Here is a 27,120-nt window from a genome sequence, read left to right as displayed (position 1 = left end):
GGCTGGTTCAGAGTTTAACTAACTAACTACATGAAGGTGGACTTGAAGATGAGGCTTACTTAAGTAATGAGTCAAATCTTGCCCTTATGGTTGGGATCAGGGTGGTGTGAAGTGGAGAGATGCTGGCTATGTTTAAGTCCCCAGAGCCAAGCTGCTACCCCTAAGCAGCATGGCCCAGGGTGACTGGGGCAGGGGGTGCATGCAGTGGGATTCACACGGCTCTTGCTTTAAAATGGAGTGCTGTACATCTCCCCGCCCCCCCCCCCCCGCCATGCTGCATCATATACCGGGAGGACTGGGTACCTGACCATACTAAACCAGTGGCAGATAAAAGGGTGAGACAGTAACCGTGGAATGCTAGATTGCAATCCTGCCCTGCCGCTGCATTGTAGACTCTGAATTTAAGGCCAAAAGGGATGAGCAGATCATCTAGTTTGACCGTTAGCATATCACTGGCCATTAAATGTCACCCAGTTACCCCTGTATAGGAGCCCCATGACTTGCATTTGGATGAAGCAGCTCTTCCAGAAAAGGCTTCCAGCCTTGGATTAGGAGACAAGAGATGGAGAATCCAGCACTTTGTACTTCGCTCCTGTGGTTACTCACCCTCACCGTTAAATGTGTGTGCCTGGTTTGTTCATCATGAGGGGGGTGCCATGAGATGGGGAAAGCACCCGGGGATCACATGGTAGATTTGTCCTTTACAGCTGAATTCTGCTCTTGGTCATACTGATATGACTCTGGAATGGGTCCCTTGACTCCATGGGCTCTGGAAGGACTGCAAAAGGGTGGAGTGAGCAACCAAAACAGTCCAAACATGAGTGGTGTTGCGACCCCATGTGCCAGAGTGCAGTGCTCACTCTGATATGGCCTAGCTGCCCCTCCAGGACCCCACCCCCTTGGTTACTCTGCCCAGCTCTGGTCAGGGGCCAAGGGGGTGGGGTCCTGGTCCTTCCCCCCTTGGTACTCCCAGCCAAGTTCAGGTTCTCAAAAGTGAGGGGCAATAGCTCTGTGACTTTCCTGTCTCCAGCCCCTGTGAGTGATTCCTGATTTATACCAGCGTGACGGAGCCCATGATAGTTATAAGCGGCTGTGAAGGTGGGACGTGACACACACATGCAGGGTATCAGTGGAACAGTAGAGCAATGCAAACTCAAGGAATGGAGGATAAAAGAAAAAATGTGGCTTGAGTAGTTGGAGTTCCCATTGCAATGTGATGGGGGCTCACTTTGGCCCATGGAAATGCTGTAATACTCCTCTTGGAGGAAGTATAAAGGGCCCTCACCTCTGTAACTATTGCAGGTTGCTATAGTGTCATACCAGGACCTGCTTCCTGATGGCAAAGCCAGAATAAACAAGGAAACTCCTGGCTCACAAAACCCCTTGTTGGCGGTCAGGATATGGTTTGTGCTGGAGGGAAGAGACTTTCTAGACGAGCAAACAGTTTGTTCGATGACATACCTGTTTGGTTTCAGACAGTAGTTGCCAAGTGAGTAATAAATGGACCTTTTCTTTTGTTTAACTGGAAAAAAAAAGCAAGAAAGGAACCCAAATCCGAGTAGCTTATAGGCTTTAACAAGAACGTTCTGAGTTGAAGAGAAGAGCGGTTTGTAGGGTTCGGCCAAGGGGCAGAACTGCCAGGGCTTACAGTTGTTGCAGATAAATCTGAGCAGCTTGTACTGTGTTTGTATTTATCCACCCACGAAGCATGTGTGTGAAGATCAAGAATGTAGACATCATTGGGATGCACGAGGAGGAGCTGCTATGCACTTGTCATGAGCCCAGCGTTTGCTTCAGCTGCTTCACGAGGCACTTCAGATGGAAACAGGACTGGCTTTTGGTTCTCTGCTAGAGTCCCTATGGCCCTTGGGTCACTTCATTTCATTGGTGGGTCAGAAACCCAGAAAAGACCCATAGTGGGAAAGAATGAACAGTCACTCTAGCTTGTCTGGAATATTTTCTTTAAGGCCATGCAGGGAGGGAGACCCCTTTTCTGTTTGACCTCCTAATGGTGAGAGCTGTTAGGTTCTGGAGTATTATCCCAAGGCTGGAGGTCTAAGTCATGGAAAAATAGTCTGGGAACAGTGCTAGAAAATATACTGTAAAGAACAATTCTGCACTGGTTCCTTGCCGGGATGAGCTAGAATGAGCTGCTAGGTAGCCTTTTCCACTTCTTACTTTGCTGATTCATGGACCCTGCATATGTGCTCCTTAGTGGCCAAAGATGATTCCAGAGGTTATAGCAGAAATGCTTCTAAAATCCCTATCAGGGGGATATCTTGTGTGAGGCTCTCTGGGGACCATATCAGTGGGTGAACTTTGATCTGCAGTTGCAACCTGCGAGAGCCTTAAACCTGGTCTATTTAGGAACCTCTGCTGCTGAGCTTCAACGTGCTGTTTGCTATCTAAGCTGTTTCTGTGCCTTCTTCAGGATTTGGAAGTACCAAGAAGTCTTGAACAGCACAGTTACGTGGGTAGGTCTTGTGTTATCCATGGCCTTGTTTCCATGGGTTTTTGGGTGAACAAACAGAATGTGTGTTTGTGAATAGCGCACTTATATGTCCGACAGCATGTACATTGCCCCCTTACTGTAATTCCCAGGATATCATAAAAGGGGAGCTAATGACCCTCTGCAGCGGAGTTGGGAGGAATCTTGGGGAAACTGTAGATGTGAAGACATCTTGAGAGCTTGTGGGATCTTACTGGGATTTGCATCATCTTGGCTGAAATTTTGGGAGCACATTCTCAGGAGACTTCAGCTGCACACGGACAGGGAACAGAGAATTGGCTCCTTCTGGTTGTGGGTCAAATCTGGGACCAAAGCCTCAGGGAGTGCTTTTGGATCGGGAGATTCAGCCTGACTTCCCCTGCTGAAATTTGGAAGGATTCAGATTTGAGCTTCTGGCTTTCTTATCTTTAATAATTGATATTTGGAGGATTCATGCTGGGTCTCATGTTCAGTTCCTGATTTTCATTTTCTAACCCTATCCCTTAACAGTGCCCGTTTCAAATTATCTGGATGGGTATTGTTCCAGGGTTTCTGCAACTTAATAGGCTGAGGATTTAGCGGTGAAGTATTTTATTGATTGGCTGAGTGAGGCGAGGTCCGGCCCTCAACACAATGGCATTTCTCTGACTGTCTGTCTGGAGTGCGATAACTTTGGAATGCTGCATCCGATCAATGCCAAAATTTCAAGGAATGATCTGCACCTCAGTGGGCCCAAGCCTGTTGATTTTGGTGCATGTGGGAATTCCGGAAAAGCCTGATTTAGAGTTAATATAAGGGCCTCCAGGCTTGCTGGTGCTGCAGGCTGGGGAATCTTTATGCTGCTCCCTACTGCTTCATGCTGTCTGGGGAGATTGTGAGTATCGCAGACTTTTAACAGAAATAAGAGAACCTTGCAGGGAGAGTTTGCAGGGGGGGAACAGGGTCTTGTGGTTGGGAGGGGACATGGAGGAGGAGAGAAGACAAAGCATGGACCTGAAGCCGGGGGAAGTGTGTGGGTGGGGGTCAAAGCAAAGGACCTACAAGGAATCGGGGGCGGGGGTGAGGAGTAGTACTGGTGAGGGAAAGCAGGGTCCCAGAGTGAAGATATGGTGGGAAAGCAGAGGGGCTGTGGAGGGGAGCAGGAACCTGGTGGGGGAACAGGTATTGGGGTTGCACGCACAGTCCCTGGTATGTGGGAGAGAGGGAAATGGGACACTCTGCCATGGGAGCCAGGGGGAAGTGGGGGTGCATACAGAGACATTGCATGAGGGTAGGGGAGAAAGGAGGGAAGGGGTACACACACAGCCCTTGTGCTGGGTGAGAGAACAGGAGACAGTGGTAGGCGGTGGGGGATGTATACAGGTCACAGAGCCCCTGGCATGAGGGAGCGGGTGGCAGTCCCTGAAATAGAAGATTGGGGGGTGGCACCCAGGGGGAAGGGAGGGGTGCAGAAAACCCTGGGTGTGCACAATGTGCTCGGCCTACAGAAAGTAGGAAGCCTGCGACCCTCAAGTTGTGCTCCTACAGGGAGCTCGCAGACCTAAGATGGCTGCTGCCATCCCATAATTTCTAAGGCGGACTCCTGTGGCCGGCTGTTTATTCTCTGAGAAGCCACCCGGGATCCTGCTCAGAAGGAGGGAGTTTGAGTGATGACTGTTAGTGCTGATGCTCTTTGTGTTGCAGTACCACCAGAGGCCCCAGTGAGGGGCTGCACTGCTTACCAGGGCTGGCTTCAGCTCCTCTATTTTTTGGTGTTAGTGGCCATGCTGGCTGTGGTCAGGGAATGATCGATAACACAGGGCTTGATGGATGTTTGGAGGGAAGATGTATGGGAGGTTGTAGCTGTTGTGGTGGGTGAGCTGGCAAAGGTGGACCATCAGGGAGAGTCCTTCCGAACTTTACCGGATCCTTGTTGGATTGCTGCCTATCAAGTGTGTGTGTGTGGGTGAGTGGGGATAGCAATTGTTTTTAGAAGCCTGACAACCCTAAGGATGCCTCTGCCCCGGCATGGTAGGTTATAGTCCCATAGAGGAGCAGATTAGCACAGGATCTTTGGGGTCTAGACCTTTTAGGAAAATCACCCGGGACAGCACAACACAGGACAGTGCAGAATAATGCTGCCTGCTGGGATAGGCTGCCTGTACCAACAATAATGCAAGTGCCATAAATGGATGGTACAAGGATCTGTGGCTCAATGAGGAACCTGCAAGGATCATGCCTTGCTAAGGATGCTCTTGTGTAATCTATATATGGTCCTAGCATCTTGTTTTTGGGTCCTCACGCTTTTACGAATAGGAGCAAGCTGTCTCATTTGGAAGGGAAACGTGTTCAGCTGGGGATGGAGGTGGGTAGTGGCAAACCAGATCGGAGATTCTGCTAGTTTTGTTTTGAATTTTTTGGGGGTGGATTTAGATTCCCATTTTATTCCTAATATGCCCCATATTCACTTTCTCCCTTCCTCAGAAGTTACACCCACACTCAAACTTTGTCTACACTAGGCTTTTTGGCCCTAAGTTTCTCACTATAGCAACGGTATAAATGTAACTATTCAAGCTGCTGGTGTTTGAAGTTCTGTCCTGCATTAGACCTGTTCTGACGTGTCTAAAAACCCTGGAGCCCTATCTACCCTGTTAGCAACATAGGAAATCTTGGGGGGAAATGCCTAGTGTAGTCATCCCCTAAGGTGAATGGTTCTTGAGCATCCTAACAAGATGGGCACACATCCAGACTGCCCTTCAGAATAAGGTTCCTCTGACAAGGCACTGGTCCCTATGCTTCAGATCTGAATTTCCTCTGCCCCCATCCATAGTCCATTGTAGACATGGTATTTTATTTATGGACTTTTGAACTCCTGGAGGATGAAGCAGAATTACAATAAAAACATCTTTAAACTTATTTCCACCTCATTTTGGAGTTGCCAGCTCTACTGATCATTTTTATGAACTGTCACAAGCATTAATGAAATTTTATGAGCGTTTTGCTTGGGACGTTGGAGGATAAATTTTTCAGCTCAAGTCTGCAGGGAGAGTTAGGGCTGCATCTCCCAGGGTTGGGCCTGGGTTTCACAATCACTTGGTACTGCTGTGCTCGTTTGTTCTTGGCACATGTCTTGTGGACAGCATCTCTTCAGAAGGTTGAGAGCTCTGAGAGGCAGATGTGGGTAGGAGGATGGTAGTGATAAATAGCTGGCTGTCAAGGTGACATCTGAGAATGACGGAGAGCGACTGGGAATCCTGGAATAATGATGAAGTGCAAAGAGGCAATTGCAAAGACCAGAGCAGTGAGAGTGAGTAACCTGGAAGGGCTGCAGAGCGAAGGGAGACACTGTCCTGGACATTGCCAGTTTGGCATCTCTTCTCCTTGGCTCCACCTCCTTTTCTGTTTGGAGCATAGAAATATAGCGCTTTAGGGCCTGCTCTAATGCCCATGGAGGTCAATGAGAGTCTTTCCATTGACTTCAGTGGACCCATAAACATCTAAGGCCAATTCTGCCCTTGGGTGCCCATGTGAAGCTGCTGCTGAACTCCTTACAAGCCACAGGTGTGCACCTGCAGGTAAAGTTCTAGGTCTGGGTTTCCACAGCAGATAGAGAAGTGAGTAAGAGGGGGGCAAGTTCAGGAAACAGAGCGGGGAGCCTGAAAATGCAACTTAGGAGGTTTAGCACTAGCAGCACTTTGCATTTTTATAGTGTCATCCCCGTGAGAATCTCCAAAGTGTTAATTGAGTCAGCAGGTAAATATTGGTATCCCCATTTTACAGATGTGGGAACTGAGGCACGGAGAGGACCAGTGACATGCATAAAGTCACACACAGAGTTTCAGCCGCAGAGCTGGGAGTAGGACCTACGTCTCCTGACCTCCAGCTATCCATCAATGCTGTCTCTGACGCATGGGGTGGTGACTGGTATTAAAACAAGCAAACAGTTTGTTGGCGGCCTTCCAATGAACTGGGGAGCATAGCTGGAGGGAGGAAGGGGGTGGTTTCGCTCTCTGAACTCTTATGCAGATCATTCTCTTAGGGCATGAGTCACCAGGGTGGCTGGGATTCAGGAGCAGAGTGCACCTGCTTTATGGCCTTTTGGCAAATGCACACCCTTCAGTGTACCCCTTGCTTTCCTGGTCTGGTGAGGATGGAAAGTAGGGAGGAAAGCAGAGTGCACTGGAAAGTCTCAGACGGTTACTAGGGACCTGGCTCTACTTGCCTGGCCTACAGTTGGGAGCCTGGCTTTGAGGGCACAGGTGATGGTCTGAGTAGGGAGTTTAGTGGATTCTCCTGTCATTCTCTCTCAGGGTCATCTCCCTCCCACCCCTCATTTCAGATTCTCTTAAAATGTCTTTGCTGTGTGTAATGTAAGTGGTGTTTAGGAGAGGGATGGAAATTGACAGCCCTTGAAGATGAAATGCTCCATCTCTGAGCAGGACAAGGATGGCATGGGCCCAATAAAGCAGTCCTTCCTCGGAACGGGCGTGGCAGCACTTCTCCCCCCCCCCCGGTGTACTTGCGCCAGGAGAGGTTGATCATCTGCTTCGGAGCAGCTTTCTGGGTGGGGGAGGAGGGAGAAACAAGGCTGCCCCAGCTCATCACAGCTGTGCCATGCTGGAAGGAGGGATGGGAAGAGGACAGGTAGAGTGGTGAGACGGAGGAGAGAGGCAGCCCTTCCTTATTGCATGGCTCTCTTGCTGGCTTCGAGCTGCTTTGCTGGGGGCTGATTAGTGTATCACCTATGGACAAGTGACCTATCCGATCAGCGGGTCACGCTGCCCATTATTTAATATCCAAACAAACTCTGCTGCTCTCCCCCTCACTGCTGCTTTATTAGTCACCTGCTCACAGCCTGCAAATCCTTGACCCAAATCCTTGTGTGCCCAGCTTTAGCCCTTATCCTGCTGGGGCTGCTCTGTCCCCCATCGACCTGGGAAGAGAAGTATTGGCCGGGCAGTATACGATTAGGAGCTTTTGCTGGGTGTTTGTGCTAGGTGATAAGCTGGGGAGCAGGGAGGGGGATCTTGATCAGTCTGAGCTGCTTGCTCTCCCTGATCCCCATCCTTTCCCTGCATTCAGCTGACTCAGGGACCCTGGTCTTACTGCGAGGAGTACTGGAGCCGTTGACCTTGCCTGGCTACTCAAGGGCCCCTGAGGGAAAGTTATTTTGCTGAATTTCTCATCCCAAGATGACTCTCAGGCCAGCTTTCCTAGGAGATAGTTAACCCTTTGCTGTCTATGTGTCTGTTGTGGGGGGGAGGGAGCAGGCAGGCAAAGGGCTTTTATTGTTCTTGTAAGATTTGCTGGGTTTGGCGTGAATTAATTGCTCCCACCTGTTTCACTTTGCTCCCGTGACTCCGCTTGTCTGTCTGTTTATCTGTCTGCTGTGCCTGCTTGCGGCACATCGGCCGGGCCATTCAGCGGGGCCAGCCATGTTGAAAAGCCTGGGCTGAATCCAGAATGGTGCTGAGCACTTGCAACAGCTCACCTGTAGTTGCTGTTCCAGCTCAGATGTGAGATGCTTTCAGGGCTGGAGATCCCAGGTTCAAAGCCTGCCACAGTGGGGATCATTGAACATAGGTTGGAATCTTTACAGAAGTTACAAGCTCCATGCAGAAATTACTGGGCAAGGTTCAGGCCTTAACAGCTCTGAATCCAGGTCTCCGTGAGTGACCCCAGTATATTTCTAAGATGATGGTTTATCTTTTGGTAGCTCCTGTGAAGCTTGCCCCATTCAGCATCTGGGCCCTCTTGCACTGAGCATTGTACAAAACAGAGGAAACACAGGAAGATCTCACAATCTAAAGCGCTGATCCTGCAGGTTCTTACATGCATGCTTAACTCTAAGCATATGAATATCCTCCTTGACTTCAGTGGAGTTACTTAAAATTAAGCATGTACATAAGTATTTGCCAGGATCAGGGCCTCTAAAAATGTAAACCAGATGCGTAGCAGGGGAATGAAATGCAGCATGCAAGTGGAGTGATGGGGCAAGGTTGTCACATATTTTCGTAGGTTACATCGCCTACCAAATTTAACCCTTGCCTAATTTTTCTAGAATTGGCTTAACCGTTACCTGCTTGCAGCATATGGCTCCAGTCTAGTGTGCAGGCTTCTGCCTCCATGCAGCCTCCTATATAAATCGGTAAGATTCTGCATGGATGCAGTGGCCTGTACTAGCAGACTGGAACCATGGAGAGTGACCTGCTGTTTTTGCGTGTGCAGTGCAGTGTACACATAACACAGGGCAGTAGTGCCTGGGTTGCCTATGCTGGAGGAAAGTAGTTGAATCCAAATGTAAAAAAACTTTTTTCACTGGAATCTAAAATCATGGAAACATTCCCACTGAGTTTGATTTTTTTTTTTATAAATTCTTGCTTTTACAAAAACTGAATTTGGGGACTTAATCCCTTTGATGGGAAAGTTCTGTATAATTTAATAGGGAAGAAAGCAGTAGAATTCTACAGAAATGTTATAACGTTCCATACAATTTACTCCTGAAACCTATCAAAGTGAATAGAGCATCAGATCCTTTCTCTAGCTTTTATAAACCATCCTAAAGAATTCTATAGCAGGGAAAGAATTCTTTCTGTGAAAAATCCATATAGGAGGAAATGCATCATTTTCTATTAAATTCTGTAGAGCTGTTCCATAAGGGTTGATGTGACACTGGTCTTTCAGCAGATGGCTTCCTATGCAGGGATCAGCTGGAGAATACTTGTGTCAGAAATCTTACTCCAGGAGCTTGGCGTGTGTATGTGACCGGAACTGTGCAGGGTGGTGAGAGACTAGGTAGGAACAGTGAAGAAGCTTACAAGCAAAAGGCAGAAACGACTGAATGAATGGGTGAGAGGCTGATGCCAGGATATGGAGCCTTCCTCTCCTAGGTCACTGGATTGAATCTGGCCCATGTTCGAACTGCTGGGTCTTAGTCTGCGTGTGGATGGGCAGGTGTCTAAGACACACTCTCTTCCACCTGCTCAGAGTGTGACAGCTGCTGTCACTCAGGTACCTCTACACTACAATAAAAACCGTATAGTACCAGGTCAATTGACTTAGGCTCGTGGGGCTGAGGCTGCAAGGCTAAAAGTTACAATGTAGACATTCAGGTTCACGCTGAGCCTGGGTCTGAGACCTGACCCCTCATGGGGTTTCAGAGCCCGGGCTCCAGCCCGAGCCCGCACATCTACACTGCTATTTTTAACCCTGGGAGCCTGAGCCCAAGTCAGCTGAGCTGGGCCAGCCCGGCTGTGCTTCAGGTCTTTTATTGCTGTGTAGATGTACCTGGCCATAGGACTAGGTAAGCTCCTCTGGCCTGAGGTATGCAGGTCATCAGCCTAGGTGAGCATAGTGGTTCTCTATGGTCTCAATCTATGAATCTGTGATTAATGGTGCGTTTTGTGGGAGAGCTTGCATGCTGCACCTGTTCTTTGGCAAGATGGAGGATTGCTGTCTCCGCTTCAGACCTCTCAGTCTTCACCTTTTTCACCAGCATCAAATTCATAAGTGGCAATAGGAATGTGTGTTTTTAAAAGGCCGTTTTACAGGTCTCTTAATTTGGAGATCAGATGTGTTGGTGCATTGGAAATTGATTGATTATTAGTAAAGCTATGTTTTGGTCATGAGTATTTTTAGTAAAAGTCATGGACAAGTCAGGGGAATAAACAAAAATTCATGGTCTGTGACCTGTCTGTGACTTTTACTATATACCCCTAACTAAAACTTGGGCGGGGGGCTGCGGGTGCTGGGGTGGGAGGTGGGTGGCGCATGGCCCGGGACCCCTGCTGGTGCTGGGAGTGGGGAGTTGGCATGGTGGACAGGTTCCCTACCCCACTCCATGTGTCTATAGGGGGAGGGAAGGCCAGGGGTCTTTGTGCGCTGCTCCCACCACAAGCACCGGCTCTGCAGCCCCCATTGGCCAAGAACTGCAGCCAATAGGAGCTGTAGGGGTGGGGCCTGCAGGCAGGGGCAACCCGTGGAGCCCCCTGATCCCTCTGCCTAGAAGCTGCAGAGACACGTGGATCTGGGGAGCCCCCCACCCTGAGGTAAGTGCTGCCCTGCACTCCAACCCCCTGCCCTAGCCCTGAGTTCCCTCCCACACACCCAAACTGCTGCTGTTGGCCCAGGGGCTGCCTGGCTCAGACAGCCCCTGAGTCAACACCAGCCGCTGCAGAAGTCACAGAGGTCTCAAAGTCACAGAGAATCCATGACCTCCGTGACAGACACACAGTCTTAATTATTACATAAAAGAAGTTTAAAAGTGAATGAAACTAGGGTCCCTGAAGAGTTTAACCCACTCCTGAAGTTACATAACTGCCTCTGTTAGATAAGGTTGTTTTCTCAGAGCACTAGTGATGTGACAATATTTATAGAGCAGTCCGGGTTTCCCTTTAATTGCTTCCATAAAAAGATTGTTATTTTCTCTAGCACAATCCCTGGCTGATTTACATTCCTGTCCCATCCCTGGGTGTGTGCTACAGTGTACACAGCTCTGAGTGACACGCTCTCACTCTTTGCCTGTGGTTAAATGACTCTGACGATGTCCCGACCGTGACACTGTTGTCATACTTAACCCAGCTTTACAAATAAGCGTTTTTTGGTGGGTGTGAAAGGGGAACAAGAATATCACCTAGTCTTGTTAAAACTCAGTTCCTGCAAGCCCTGGCAATGTCGTATCGTGAGAACTGCAAATTCTGTGGTGTTCCCTGTTGTATCAACCTGGCTGAACAGAGGACTTGGCCAGATTAGACTTGGTGTATTTGATATGTAGCAAGAAGCAGCTGCAGAGTAAACGGAGTTTGAACCTGTTCCCTGAGCCAGATAAACCATGCAAGTAGGCTCCTGAACAGGACCTGTATCCTGTGAGCGCTGGAAATGCTGAAATGCTAAGTGTGTTCTTGGGGAGGTGAGTGATGGCAGACACCTGGCCACTCACCTGCACTCACTCTCCACTTCCCTTAATAAATGCAATCATTTTCTTCCACTGCAAATGTTGCTGTTACTCATTTTACGTATTAAGCATCAGAGGCGTAGCCGTGTTAGTCTGGATCTGTAAAAGCAGAAAAGAGTCCTGTGGCACCTTATAGACCAACAGACATATTGGAGCATGAGCTTTCATGGGTGAATACCCAGTTCATTGGATGCACCCACAAAAGCGCATGCTCCAATACATCTGTTAGTCTATAAGGTGCCACAGGACTCTTTGCTGATTTTACATATTGGATTTTATTTTTTATTGTAGGGAGGGGTAGAAGGGTGGGACAGTTTTATGGCAACTGTATTGATCAGTGAAATTGAATATAATCCCTGCATTTGCTGAGTGATCATTAAGGGGACAGAGAGTCAGTGGAACGTATTTTAAAAGAGAGACTATTCAATGTTATTTCCTCCCATGTTACTTTCTAAGTCTCTGTCCTTTTCCAAAGCTGGAATCAGTCCTCCATCATTCCTGGACAAGCGAGGTATGTCCTTACCTTGCTTGTAATTTTATTAAGTATAACCCCAAAAGTTTTCAGGTCCAGTGTCAGCTACAACAGGCCAGACCTCAACTGGTGTCAATCTGCTTAGCTGTACTGAAATCAGAGCTATATGTTGATTTGCACCAGATGAGTTTCTGACCCGATCTTTTTCTTCAGGGGGGAGAGGCAAGATTGTGTGCTGCTGATCTGCAGTGCAACAAAGGTGCAGTTCACCCGTGTATAGAGGGACTCTGCGCCATTTAAGTCTTCCTTGAGCCTGTTTTGAGCATTTAAGAGATGCATTGGGCTTGTGTTGGCCCTTTCCGCAGAGAGGAATAGGGTCTGGCTCTTGCAGGGATGTGATGCTTTTTCTATTGCCTCCCTGGTGCCGGGGGGATGAGGGATGCGGTCCGTCTGGAAACCGATTAGGACTTTGAACAACTTTTGCTCATTTCTCACCCTTGTCACTTTGAGCAGCGCATTGAAAGTCTCACCAGACCCAGCAGGCGCCTGGCCGCCTCCGCTAGATGTGGCGACTCTGACACTGATTTATTTTTTGGTTAATTGTCTCCATCCATTAGCCCTTTCATCCTTCTCCCTGTTAAAGACGCTGCTCGCGGCTAATGCTGGTAAATGAAACACCTTTAAAGGCACGGCTGGAGGTTTGAGGTCTGGCTTGGGCCAGCAATCGCCAAAAACTGTCACTGTCCGAGCGCCCTGAGTGGGAAGAGTTTGCTACGTCTCAGTCTCTGGTTGTCTGGTGTGCATGCTTTGCAGGAGGCTCCATCATAGCTGGCCCTTCATTGGCTGCCTGCTTGTCCGTCTCAGCCAAGAGGCTGACCTACCCTTTTTATTCCTGGATAAATAGCCCCCTGGGCTGCAGGACAGGATTGTGGCTCATTAGCAAGGCAATGCAGGGGCCAGCTGGCGCTGTGCATGCAAGATCCTAAGCAGCCTTCAATTCCCAGCATAACTGACAGGAGTTGGGGGCACCCAGCACCTTGCAGGATTGGGACCTTCTTCAGTTAATCATCTGGGTAGCGCTTAGATAATAGAAGGAACTTCAGAATTGCTCCATACTGCTGCTGTTTCTGTAGCTGCTGCCCTTGCGGCTCCTGTTCTGTGTATAATAATTGAAGGCTTGAACTGCCCATCCAGCACACTGCACGTTACGTTAAGCCTTGCAAATAATTCAGTGCGTGGTTTCCCCCATGCACATCTTAAGGCTCTCTATGATGTGTGGCTGACCACTGTATCTCATCTTCCACTCGCACTTCAGTCAGTACCATTGTAATGACCCTAGCTGCCTTGTCTTACTCCGGGGTGTGGTGCAGCGCCTGTTTCTGCATTTCTGTCCGGATTCAGTGGGCCAAATTCTCCTGTCTGTTACACAAGGGCAGCTGTCTTAAAGTCATGGACCAGCATAACTGCAGGGGAGGGGAGTTGGCACGTGAAGTCCTCATTCTGAACTCTCTCCGCCTTGAATTCTTCATGATGGGGGCAGTTCAGGGGGAGGCCTGTGGTTTCCAGTTGATGGAAAGGATTTCCAGCCCATAGAGGGAAAGATTCAAGTTTTTAAACTGTATTTTCTCCTATTTGCGGTGTTTCTTTGCTTTGTCAAGCCTGACCTTACTCTAAGGAAGGAGATTCCACCACCTCCCTAGGTAACCCATTCCAGTGCTTCACCACCTTCCTCTGAAAAAGTTTTTCCTAATATCCAACCTAAACCTCCCCCACTGCAACTTGAGACCTTCTGAAGCCAAGGTGTAATGCTAGTTGTGGTGCTGTGTATGTGTTTGCTATTATGCTTTTCCATGTAACCTAAGAGAGGCCACCATTCTGCAAAGCACCCCATACATCTGTCCTTCCTAAGTCTCGTCAGTTTCTCCAAGACAGACAACCTGTTAGTTCCATTAATCATAGACAGTGCAGCAATCAGGGCATTCATGGGAAACGTTAACGATGTTTTCTTCATCCAGCTGTAATGTTTGTAGCCGCAGTTTATTTGCATGTCTCATGCTGCTGTTTCCAGAGCCCTGAGGGCTCTTTCCAGCAAAGCTCTGAGAGGCAGCAAGTGAGGTGCTCTGCCACCTCTTTGTGGGTTGTGTCTACATTGATAAGTATTCATGCAGCGGTGACTGGACTCCCAACCTCCTTCCCCAGCACTGACTGGATTTGTTGTAAAATCCAGGATGGCTTTTCTCAAAGGGATTGGGAAGGCTCTTTTTTGGGTTAGTCTGAAGACCTGATGTGGAATCTGGAGGGTGTGCTCCCTATCATGCATGTCTTGAAATGACTGGCTCAGGTGATGTTCTCTTTGCTCCCAGGGAAATACACAAATAGTACATTTTTCAGAGCCTAGTTGGATTTCTCCTTTGGTACGAGGCAGATTTAAGGGAGCGATGCCTCTCGATTTCCTTAACCATCTCCTGAAATGCTCTTTTCACCAGAAATCTTGCCGTGGCTAATCACATTGCTGGGGTCTTCGCTGCCTGAAGGTTATAAGGTTATGCGAATCATCAGGGTTAGTGGCCTCTGAATGGTGTTGATTGCGAACACTGTAACGGAATGGTAAATGTTCAGACTGGCAGATGTGGGAGGGACTGCTGTGAAGCTAAAGAACAGCCCTGCTCCTTGCATAATCGCTTACACATGTGCAAAGTGCACTAGTGTGAATGACGGCATGCTTGTAGAGCTCTAGGACTGGGTGGGCCATGGGGTGGGCAGTGCTACGAAACACTGGCAAGAGAGCTTGCCCAGGGGGCCTGGCACTTTCACCTGGGTTTGTTCTTGCTGTGCATTCGGGAGCTGGCTTGAAGGAAGTTGGCGAGGGAGCCCTCTCACAAGTTGAGCCTGATAGTGCAAAAGGTTGTAAAGGAAAAAGACCTCTTTTATTTGCTGACATTGGAAGTCAGTGGCTCTAAAGTGCTGAGTGCGGCTCATCAGCTGTCTTCATTTCCTACCTAGCATGAGAGCTTCCTTCCTTCCTTCCTTGGGCTGTCACACGGTTTTTCTTCCTTCAGTCACACTCTCTCTTCCTTCCGAAGGGTTTTCCTTTCACTCCCTCTCTGATTCTCTCCTCCCTTCTTGTGAATCCCTTTCTGACGCTCAGGCACTTTTTCCCTTCTTTCTTAGTGAGTTCTACTCCCTTCTGCCCTCCGCTGAAAATCTCCTTCTCCTTCTCCTTCCTTTCCCTGAGGTGTATGAACTCCATCCTTCTTTTCACACACACTCTCTCTTTTACTTCCTTGTTCATTTCTTAGCATCCCTCTCTATCTCTTTACTTTCAGCCCATATGTCCTGTGTCTCACCATGCTACCCAAGACGGATATGCTATATTCCACAGCCTCTCCTTCCTCCTCTGCAATGCTTACTAAGCAGCCAGCTGACCAGCCCTGCTCCAAACACAGTTGAACAAGCGGAAGTGGGTTAAAAATTCCCTGTTTCCCAGGCTTTGGGTTTATTTGCAACAGGAACGTAAAATCCAGTCTGTCACCGGCTGGAAGTAATTAAAGCTCAGCTGTTCTACAAGGACAGCAGCCCGATGGTTGATTTGTGTAGCTTCAGCTCTGCGTCTCACTCGATCCCCAGCTAGGGGGGCAGTCTCAGCTTGACCTTTTCAGCTTCACGGCTGCCAACCGGGCACTCCCTGTATTGTGGTGAGCTAATTGTTTGTGGCTTATCTGTCACCTTTATCACCGTTTTCCTGTATTCCGTGTTCTTGGTAAATGGATACCTGGGCCCCAGCTTCGTTAGGACTTGATTGCCTGCACCATAATAATATCCAGCCACTTCTCCAACTGTTGCTTTTGGCTGCGAGACAGAGCCTAGTGGCCGAGTGGAAATCCAGTCGGAGAGAAAGTGGTTTGCGAAGCATGGGATGCTCTTTGAATGGAGAAACTGACGAGGCTTAGGAAGGACAGATGTATGGGGTGCTTTGCAGAATGGTGGCCTCTCTTAGGTTACATGGAAAAGCGTAATAGCAAACACATACACAGCACCACAGCTAGCATTACACCTTGGCTTCAGAAGGTCTCAAGTTGCAGTGGGGGAGGTTTAGGTTGGATATTAGGAAAAACTTTTTCAGAGGAAGGTGGTGAAGCACTGGAATGGGTTACCTAGGGAGGTGGTGGAATCTCCTTCCTTAGAGTAAGGTCAGGCTTGACAAAGCCCTGGCTGGGATGATTTAGCTGGGGATTGGTCCTGCTTTGAGCGAGGGGTTGGACTAGATGACCTCCTGAGGTCCCTTCCAACCCTGATATTCTATGATTCTATGATGCAGAGTTGGTCCTACAAGGATTTTGTGGTGTCTCAAGATGCCTGCCATGTTTCCCTGACTTTTATTAGGAGAGACATTTTCATTGAGTCAGGATCTCAATCCTTTATGTAGCAAACAAGCAGCAGGTGCAGATGAAATTCTCATCCTTTGTAACATCGTGTTCCTATCCACAGCAGCAAAGGGTGATGTCACAAAGACAAGATGATGGATTCAGGCGAAGAATAAACAACAGAAGTAGGTCAGTGAGAACTGAAAATGACTGAGGGTTTACACTGTCCTGTGTGTGTGCCCTGATCCAAATTTCAGATCTAGGGTTGGGCTGGTTATAAAGTCTTGCTTTGAGGCCAAATCTGGCTAAGTTTTGAGTTCAGATTAAAAAATCTTGAAATCTCACAAGCCCTATCATGAGTTGCACACACTCCCCCCCAACCCAAATGACAGAAGTTTCACAAAATCAGCTGATCCTCATGAGAGTTTCCACTATCTGGGCTCAGGTCTCATGGGAATGTTCTCTTGAGTTTTCAGCAGCATTGGAGCAAGAAAATAGGAAACTTCCTGGTTTGAAATCTGTCTGGAAGCAAACATGCGGGGAACCTTCTGTCATTTGTTGGGCTTTGGATTTGTGTCGAGCTGAAAGATGGGTATATTTGCAGAAGGACCAAAGCTTGGCCTCTCTATTCCTGGGCACAACTGGATCAAGCCCTATTATTTTCCACCCACATTCAGATGACTACAGGTGTGGGTGCTCTGGTTTGCACCCTTAATTTTACTGCAAGGGCAAATTGCACGAGCAAGAAGGATGAGGGGGGGATAGCTCAGTGGTTTGAGCATTGGTTTCCTAAATCCAGGATTGTGAGTTCAATCCTTGAGGGGGGTTACCCAGGGATCTGGGGCAAAATCAGTACTTGGTCCTGCTAGTGAAGGCAGGGGGCTGGACCCAATGACCTTTCAGGGTCACTTCCAGTTCTATGAGATAGGTATATCTCCATACTATTATAGAGAAGCATCCTTTGCAGTCTTGCCCCATCATGCATGTCTCTGTCCCATGGAATCTTATCAGTGTTACCATGGGCCCAGAACTGCTAATTACCAAAAACCACACACATTAAATGTTGCCATGGCAACCTGCAGCCTTTCAGCAGATTTTATGTCTCCTCCCTGACCTTTCAGGAGAGCGGTATCTTGCTCTAGCCCCCTTCTCTAATCCGGTTTTTAAAATATAATATTATGCTACTGGAAGGGATCAGACCTTTAATCTGATTGTGCATGTGCACATGTTGGTGTGGGGGTGGGGGAATGGCCGGTATTAATAGGTGCCCAGCAACGGTTCAGACAGAGGCGAGGCAGGATGTGATCCTGCTGGGGCTAGAAGTGAGCACCTGAGTGGAATTATTAGCTTCGCTGCACGGATGGGGAAAATCCTCTCCAAGGGAGAAAGCTTCCCCCTACTCCCATCTACTTCCTGGGGTCACTGAATTGCATTTAAGAAATACGGACTTTGGAGTCTGGGGGTTGAACTGGCTTGTAGGAGACACCACTGCACCCCTGGTTCCTGGGGACTTGCCGATTACAGACGATGGCAAGGTTCCTGTTCATTTAGAGAATGACCGTTGGTTGATTGTCCACTGCCCAGCACATCTTTATTTATTAATATAAAAACCTATGTGTGTGTTATGGTTGCTTCTGCTAAGATCAGAGCCCCATTGTGTTTGCCATGGGAGTGTCCAGTCTACACAGACAAAGAGCAGGAGGGGATACCGGGGCACAGAGAGGGGAAGTGATGCGCACAAGATCACGTAACCTGTCAGTGATGGAACTTGGAATAAAACCCAGGTTTCCTGGCTCTCAGCCAGTGCCTTGTCCACTAGATCACACCGCCTGTCTCAGTGTGGCCTAAATCCCAACGTGCTCACCCAGATGTTACTCCAGCCTTGAAGCAAAATCTCCACTGACTTCAATGGGAATTTTCCCTAGTAAGGCCCAAGTTAAAATGTGCGTGTGGATTTAGGGATTCGGCCCTTTCAGAGCCATTCCCAGAGGCAGTTGAAGAGCAGATTGGTTCACCTGTGTGTGCCGGGGCAGTGGCTGGCCTTTAAACCTAAGCTTCGGGAGAAGCCCACATTGTCTGAGCCCAGGTTAATATCAGCAGGCACCAGGATGCAGTATGTTAAAAACCAGTTCAGAAACCTATTCTTCTGGGTGAGGTCGCTGCAGGTTTGACTTGCCTGGTTCTTGCTTTCCAGGAAAGGCATCTCTGAACCCAACATTGGCTGACCCTGCTGGAACCCTGAGCCCGTGAATCTGTTAATTCCTTATACTGTGGTAGCGCCCCCGGTGTGGTGGGTGCTTGGCTGACACCTGCTGGGAGACAACTCTTGCCGCAAAGGGCTCTTAGTCTTGTAGCTGTGCCTCTTGGGCAGCATTCGGAGGACTTGCATGCTGCATGTTTGGGGCCCCAATCTAACTCCCTGTGCGCTTGGTGGAAAGATTTCAGTAGGAGCTGGATCCAGGCCCCTGAATGTCTTGAAAGAGGTTGGGATTGTTGGCAGGTATATTAGGAGTGGGGAGAGGTGGAGATGCTTTGAATTTAGACGCAAAGTCCCACTGGGGGAAAGGATAGGCAATATTGTCAAATCTTCTAAAAAAGCATCCAGTTCCTCTAGCAGGGTGTGATGAAACACTCTTGGGGTTTTTATTATGGGCACAAAGAAACAGGACCCCAAGAGGCTGTTTGCTTTGCTTGTGTTCTGTTCACTTTTACCTGGCTTGGTTGTTTGAAAGGGAAGAGGTTATGAGGGCAGACCAGAAGGAGGGGACTCGTATAACAAATCCATGTACTGTAGACTAGCTATGTCACACACAAACACACGGAGCTGGGGCTAGAACCTATAGATCTTAGTTGCCTCCAAAGCCGGGACTCTACCACCTGAGCTAAAGGGACTGTCCCTTAAGAGGCAGCAGTGGTAGATCTCTTGTCCTCTCTATGGATCATCCAGTAGAGGACAGTAAGCTCTAATGCAGACATGAGCATAGCCGGTACATTACAGTAGATATAGGTCAAGTGGGAGCACAGTATGTATGAAAATGTGAGGGGTATTTTTGTGGATAAAGTGGTGAACAGGAGGATTGAGTTTCCAGTCACGGGATGGAGACAAATAGCATGAACATTTGTAAATGCCACATTGAATGATCATATAGAATCTAATATATTAAGAGTCCAGCCCTGCTCCTCTTAAAGTCAAGGGATAAAATCTCATTAACTTTACCGGGAGTAGGAATGGAAGAGATATTAGTTGTTTTTGAGCTTCAGAGAAGCTGTCTACATTATGGGAGTTTAGAAGGGTATTTTCTGAAGCCAGTGTTTTCTCTGGCAGATTAGCTCTGGGTTTTCTGCCTGCTTCTTTCACACACAAGGTAGAGATGGCAGAGCTTCTCCTAACCATTGCATGCACAAAGATCCTGTTGCCTTCTCTTTGTCTTGCATGACCCTAGAAAGCCTGGTAGGAGCTGGGCAGAACCTCCCCACACCAGGTCACTTACTAAAGGTGCCATTCATGAATAAGAGTGGAAGATGCCTCCTTAGACACAATGGAGTTGTGCCTCATGGGGGACTTCCCCTGCAGCATTTAAAGCCTTCCTAAAATAGCTCTCAAGTCTTTACCTAAAGGAAATGTAACTCAGATGTCCGTGGAAACGTGGGAAAGCACCAATTTTTGTTTATATAACTGTAGACCTAGGAACCCTGTGCTAAATGCTGTACAAACACCCTACCCCGAAGAGCTTGCTGTCTAAGACAAGAGAGAATGCCTGGTGATAATTCTCCCCATTAAAAGCTGCCCCAGCCCCCTTCTCTGGTACATCAACGTCCCACATTGTTTTGGTCTTGTTTTCCCCATAGGGATCAATTCATCCTCAGCTGTGGCATTTCAGCCGTGCTATATGTTTTACTAAGATCCCATCAGATTTCACAGGCTGAGCTGGGTCTGTCCAGTACTATACTTGCATTGGTAACCCCCTCAGGAGCACATACCTACCTGCTCTCGGAAGTGCTGCTGGTGATTTCGTTGGTAATTTGATGCCCTACCGTCATGCCTTTCCTTTTTCCTTGGTGCTGAGATACCTTTTTGAATCTGTGGTCCTGAGTATTTGAGGTCATCAAAAAATCCCTAAAAGCAGCAAAGAGTCCTGTGGCACTTTACAGACTAACAGAAGTTTTGAAGCATGAGCTTTCATGGGTGAATACCCATTTCGTCAGATCCATGCATCCGATGAAGTGGGTATTCACCCACCAAAGCTCATGCTCCAAAACTTTTGTTAGTCTATAAGGTGCCACAGGACGCTTTGCTGCTTTTACAGATCCAGACTAACCCGGCTACCCCTCGGATAAAAAATCCCTGGTGTATTTTGAAAGATAGGGCTAGTTCTGGGGTAATATTTCATTCCACCTAGATTTCCCCTTGTAATTTACACTGAATATAGTTTTCTGCTTTGCTTTCTTCTTTTAGAGCAGTGGTTTACAACTTGTGGTCCATGGATCCCTTTGGGTACGCAGACTGTCTAAAGGGTCTGAAAAAGGTCATTGTTACCATAGACCAGTGGTTTTCAACCAGTAGTCTGCAGATCCCTGGGGGTCTGCAGACAATGTCTAAGATTTCCAAAAGGGTCCACACCTCCATTCAAAAATTTTTAGAAGTCTGCAAATGAAAGAAGGTTGAAAACTACTGCTTTAGAGTCATGCAGTAGTGTTGCTGTCCAATATTAAAACAGTTGACATGCTCCATCCCAGAGGCAGCTGCATTTCAGGGGTGGATAAAGTGATTCCTTCAGCATGCAAGGTGCTATTATCCCATTTCTCTCTTCCTGCTCTCTGCCTTTCTCCCTCTTTGCTCCTGCCCTTCCCACCTCCTCCTCCTCCTCCCCTCCCCTCCCCATAGTGCTGATGGCAGCATTTATCTGCATTTGTCCTCTGTACCCGGCATCCAGTTATTGATATACATGATTGTAAAGAACCCATAATCACTTCAAATTAATCTCATAAATGACTTAAAACACCAAAATATTTGCATAATGCATCTTAAAGGTGGCAGCTCAAAGAGGATAAGACTCAAAACTGCTTGGGACAGGGGGAAAGGGGCTTCCCACTCACCTGCGGACTTGCTTAAGTAATTAGCTTTCTGCTTGCGTAAGGGGGAATTTGCACTGGTTTAGTGGAGGAAAATAAAGCAGTGGAAGCTAAAAAGCTTTGAGATTTTGGTCCCGAGATGGGAGGAGGGGAGTAATGGGGCAGATGACAGTGGCTGCCGAAGCAAAGTCTGTTTTTGTCTGCTGCATCCTGTGAAAATCTGGAGCCAGACGCCTGCTGAAAGTACCTCTGTCTAAAGACTTTCTGTCATAAACTTATCTGATTAGCAGAGAGCTAGACGACAGATTAGCCCCCGCTTCTCCACTGGGGATGGGCTCTTTGGAGCATTTGAGCAGCTCTGTGGTTTTTCCTCGCTCTGATGGCCAGGGGGGTGGTGATGGGGGATATTTAAGGGGAGATGATTGCTAGGTAATTCTGCAGATAATGCACCCTCTGAGTTGCCCTGGTGGTCACAGGTTAGGACGGTCTCCTCCGAGCCAGCGAGTCGGTGGTCATGTGCTGTGTGTCGCAGACACACAGAGCGGATGAACTGATCATGTGAGTAACAGTTGTAAGGGATCCTCTGACTTTTTTTTTCAAATGTCTTAAACCAGATCTCACGGGAAGAAGTTATTGTCCTTTGGCTGGAGAGAGGAAGGAAAATAGCTACAGTGTTTAGCATAGGACAGGCACTCTGTAGTAGAAACATTGGTGGTTTAAGATACAGCATTAAACAAAAATAGATGGAGAATTTCCAGTGTTGTCTTCTAGACATACATATGTATATAGAACTTTCTCTCTTTCTCATGTGTTGTATATTGTCTGTATTTATGTATATCCATATCTGCTTTCTCTCTATGTAAGGTATGAAAACAGAGGGTTTGTAATACAGTGAGTTTGCCATCTTAACTCTAGTATTTGGTACTGTGAACATCTTTGCTCTCTCTCTCTCTTTCTGTCTTATTCATGCATTCCATGGTGAGGGAAAGAGAACATTTTAAGAATATTTGAGCTAAAGCTAGCCTACTTTGAAGCAGCTTTGATTCAAGGATAACAGGTGAAATAATATTTAATTGCTCACGCTGTGTGTTCTTACCCCAGAAGGAAGGAGTAGTTATTTTGGTATCAGCTAAACTGAGGGGCTGAAAATAGAACTTATAAACAAGGTTGTATTCCTTTGCTCTGGGCCACAACTGTGTCTGAGTCTATGGTAATTCTCTGCATATAAAAATATTATGCAAGAAAATAAAACAGTCTCTCTCTCTCACACACACACACACACACACACACACACACAGAGTGCAGGAACTGAAAAGCTAGCCAAGTGGCTGTCTGTTAACAATCATCCATCTGTCAATCATTTGAAGTCCCAAGTTTTTGTCAGTTCTTGAATAGTCATGCCTGTTTCTCTGCCACATTTCTAGGTACTTGACTTGGGCCGTGTGTTCTGGCAAAGGGGAGGCGAGATGCTGGCCTCTGCAAAGCTCTTTGCTGGGAGCAAGCCTGCTGTTTCGGAAGAGCTTTACTCTACAGGGGCTTCCCCTCCCCAAAAACAGAGGAGGTTGCCTAGGAACTTCAAGTGGGGGAGGGAGGGAAAAATCTTCTTCATAATTCAGAAATCTCCGGGGCAAACAAAAAAGACGTGCGCACACACACACTCTCTCAGACACGAAAATCAATTATGGGATGGTAAATAGGATATCCTTAACTTGGCGTTTTTCTGCTCTGTTGCAGTCGCGATAACGACCTTTCCACCATCATTTCCAACCTGCATCAGAGCCGCCAACTCGTTATGCCAGAGACCCAGAGTCGCTGTGAATTCAAGAGAAACAGTATTGATGTCGGCTTAGGAGCAGCAGGTAAGCAGCCAGGGGCGCCTGGCTCTTTTGTCCTCATTCGCTGGGAGGAGGAAAGTTCCAGCTAAGGCTTGGGTTCAGTTTGCTGACTTCTCTCCCTCCCCTCCCCCACTTTGGCCAGCCGGCTTCATTAAATTTCAGAGCAAGGAACGCGAGTCACCGCATCACTTTAACCTTACTAAAATATATTAGTAAGGTTAAAGTGATGCGGTCGTGTGAGATTTCAGCTCTGTTTTATTCTCAGATCTAGTGGTCTGTGTTAAAATGCAGGGGAAGAGAGCGCTCCAGCAAAGAGTGAAATGTCCCCAGGGTTAGTGGCCAGTGATGCAGAAAGGCCTGGCGTGGAGAGCACGGTTTGATTTGTAATTGTATTAATCAGAGGCTCTCCATGCTGCCTCCGTCCCTGCCAACTCTTTGCAAGGATAGTTGCGTGGCTTTGTACTGCTGCCTGACCTTACAGAAGTTCACCTGGCTTCCCCTTACGTCTCGTGCTGAACCAGACGCTCCAGTAGAGCCGTGCACTGTGCCCCTCTGGATGTCGGCATCAGAGAGGAAGTGACGGGCAAGAATGCCACGGTGGTGAATGTGCCTCAGTCAACAAGTGGGGCACTGGACACTGCTGATGCTGTCAGTTCTGTTTGTGTCTTGCAGAATCAGTGAATTTCTCTCGCAGGATGGTTAGTGGCTGGGAGAACCATTTGGGGGTTGGGTGGATCGTTAGCCCTCGCCATTCACATCTGAGAACCAAGGCCAGTTTCGGATTTCACTTATGCTGGTGTCAATCCTCAGTCACTTTACTCCCCAGAGTTACTCTAGGTTGACGCTGGTGTAGCAGAGATCAGAAATCTGGACATTAGACAGAAAAGGGGCCACTCGATCCAGTGTAAATCAGGAGTGACTCCGTTGAGTCCAGTGGTAAATAGAGGAGAATCAGGCCCATACTGACGTATTTTTAAAAGCTGCCAAGTAGGGAGTTTTTTCAGGTTGTTTTGGAGGGGATTGTGGTCCCAACAAGCAAATGAAGCTTTACTTCTCAGGAACTCTTGCTCTCTGAGCGGTGCTATTTAACTTTTTTTTTTTTAAACCACTCTTGAGAGCAGGGTGTTGATTTTAATGTCTTCCTTAATGCTATAATTTTTGGCTGTTCGTTTTGGCTCTGTCATTAAAAGGCAGATTATTGTCTTTCTGTTTTTATGCTGCTGGTCACCAGTCTGCCAAAGTTGGAATTTAGATGTGTCTGTGTATGTTATTAGGGTCTTTGCTTGAAAGCCGTGCATTTGTGCATGCATGTAAATCATTGGCATTGATTATGCAGCTTAATCCAGAATCTGGTTTTCACTGCGGGATGCAATACAAAATGAAGGATGCAGAGGGTGGGGGAGGGGGTGGGTGCACAACAGGGAAGGTGCTATACCAACAGGTGCAGCTGATCTCCTCCTTCGTTATGGCTAGCTCCAGCTGCCATTAAAATTAATGGAAAGATTCCTGGTGACACGAGTGGGAGCTGCCTCAGGCCCTTGGGCCCCAATTCTGCCAAGCATGTGCTTGAAGTGCTTGGCTGAATTGTGGCCTTGGTTTGCTAATGCCTGGGTGAGTTGCCAGTGTAGCAAAGAAAGAGAAACAAACTCATCCCGTGGGGAGAGCCCAGTGCACACTTTTCTAATGTCTCCTCCCCAGCCCAGACACCTGCTGACTGCTACTGGCATGGCCTGGTGCTTGGTGAGGACAGGTTTGCAGAGTCATGCCACAGTGTGTTCAGAAATGGGGAAACCAACGTTTTTCATGCGAGAGGCAAATATCTTCCAGGAGGAATTTTAATGTGTGAAACTGGACATTGAGAAGAAGAGAACTGGCAGTGGCTCTCTTCAGCCCAGCCCCTGCCCCAAGACGGAGCGCGCTCTTGTCAGCCTGGTCAGACCCAATGAGAGGGGTTTAAACCAAAACCCTACAGATGTTTCCTCCCCCCCCGGGCGTTGGGGGGAATTTCAGACCCTGATTTGAGTTTAGCAGGTTGGCCCATCTCTAGATAATGGGTTGAAACAGGGTCCTGGTCCTGAGCTTTGGGGAAACTTGGGTGTTGGGTCCATGCTTTGCAGACTGGGAGTCTATGCAATTCTACCAAGATGGTGGGCGCAAGTGTTTAAAATGTGTGACACTCCTCCTGTCTCCCCGGTAGCAATCCGGCACTCTCCGCAAATTACTCAGCAGCAAGTGCATCTGAGAGGGCAGCTCGTCCCTCCTTCCTTTGCAGATTGCACTGATGGGCCTATCTCGGAGCTGTATTCTGCTGCACTGCTCGAAATGTGCCTATGTGACTATTTCTTCATTTCTTCGGTTGATGGAGACAGTGCTGTCTAGTGGTCAGAGCCTGGGATTTAGGACTTCCTGGGTTCTCTTCCCCTTTCTGCCACTGACTTTGTGTGTGTGATCTTGACCAAGTGACTTGATGCCTCAGCTGACCTCATTTGTGAAAACAGGCTTAATACTGTTTACTTTGCGGAGAGGTTGCCAGACCTAATTGAGGCTGATGAAATGCTCTGAGATCTGTAGCTGTGGAGAGGAGCAAAGTGTGCTCTGTTTGTTCTCAGCAACACTGAATGATGACAAGGGAAACAGACAAAAGAGAATCCCAATACCCCCTCCAGGCATCCAGAATCCAGAGGTGGGGAAAAGCCTGGGCCTGGATTGATTGGGTTGGTGCTAGTGCAGGGCAAAGCCTGGCTCAGGTTGTATGGAACGGGTGAGCGAGGCCCTGAAATAGGCCTGTGTTTTCTACAGGAGGGATAGTGAGAGGCCGCTGAGCAAAGGACGGCGCCTTTGAGGATGGGATGGATTTTAACAAGAGTTGACCAGTGGGGGAGGAGGTGCCGGGGGAAACTGGGAGTATGTAGGTGGGGGCAGGAGGGCTGCTGTGGCTCCACAGGGGCAGTTTAAACCTGATCTTCCCTGCTGTTGGAGGCAGGTCCCTTGTAGGAACCATCTCTGCCCAACTGGGAGCAGAGCCTGACAGCTGTCTCTCGTTCGTGTGCATGCTACACCACCTTCCCGCCAGCAGATTCCCTGATGTGGCCCAGGCAGGGGCAAAGGCAATGGAAACTCTGGGCCCTGCCACTGCTGACTTTTTTTTTTTTTTTTTTTTAACAAGAGGGAAAAGCCACAACTGATTTACCACCTGCCGGGCTTTAAACTGACTGCCGGGTTAGCCTGGAGGCTTAGCTGGTGCGAAATCTACTTAATAATGAGGAGAGAAAATAATGCTGAGTGCTCCCTGTGGTGGTGGTTTATTGTTTGTATCCCAGTAGCTACAGAGATCAGGTCCTTGCTGTGCTAGGTGCTGTACGTGCACATCGTAAGAGAAGTCACAACCCCAAAGAGCTTTCAGCGTGCATCCAAAAGAGTGGGAGAAAGGAGGTATTGTTACCTGCCTTTGGTAGATTCTGGCCACAGGAGCTGCAATACCATATATAGGGCCTTTTTTATGAGGGTCTTCAGAGCACCACACAAAGGTGGCGTAGAGGGGAAAGTCACTTGCCCAGGATTATAGGGCAGATCAGTGGTGGAGGTCTCCTGACTGCCGGTTCCCCCTGCTCTCACCACTGCTGGCGTGCAGGGGTTGCAGTCTGATGGCAGGGATTTTACATCTGGGGTTGGGTTTTCCCTGTGCAAGTGATCCATGTGTGTGGTGGAGACAGGAAATTTGTACAGCACCTGGTCTCTGGCTAGGACTCCTAGGTACTACGGTAGTGCAAATAATAAATAATATTACTAATAATAGGAGATCTGGTTGCGAATCGCTCACAGCTTAACTCTGTCTGGTTCTTCTTCCTCCTTTTCTTGAACCTTGAAAACATAAAACAAGGCAGAACAAACCCCACCTGCAAAAAACAATACTCTGGCCCAGCCGTCATTTCTCAGCAAGACAGAAAGGGCCCCAA

The 27,120-nt window shown here is 48.1% G+C and overlaps 1 protein-coding gene across 3 annotated transcripts in view; it reads left to right on the top strand.

Moving 5' to 3' along the window:
- The window catches only part of SAMD11 (sterile alpha motif domain containing 11), a 174,538-nt gene that overhangs the window by 79,729 nt on the left and 67,689 nt on the right, over positions 1–27,120 (top strand). For all 3 annotated transcript variants that reach the window (XM_050931403.1, XM_050931404.1, XM_050931405.1), the window contains exon 5: positions 23,064–23,188. In XM_050931403.1, the coding sequence (XP_050787360.1) occupies positions 23,064–23,188 (125 nt within the window). The remainder of the gene's footprint in view (positions 1–23,063; positions 23,189–27,120) is intronic.

Source organism: Gopherus flavomarginatus, chromosome 21 (genome assembly GCF_025201925.1).
Source record: "Gopherus flavomarginatus isolate rGopFla2 chromosome 21, rGopFla2.mat.asm, whole genome shotgun sequence".
In the NCBI taxonomy this organism is placed as follows: Eukaryota; Metazoa; Chordata; order Testudines; family Testudinidae; genus Gopherus; species Gopherus flavomarginatus.
The sequence above is the reverse complement of the archived record's forward strand: the minus strand, read 5'-3'. Positions and strand labels throughout refer to the sequence as shown.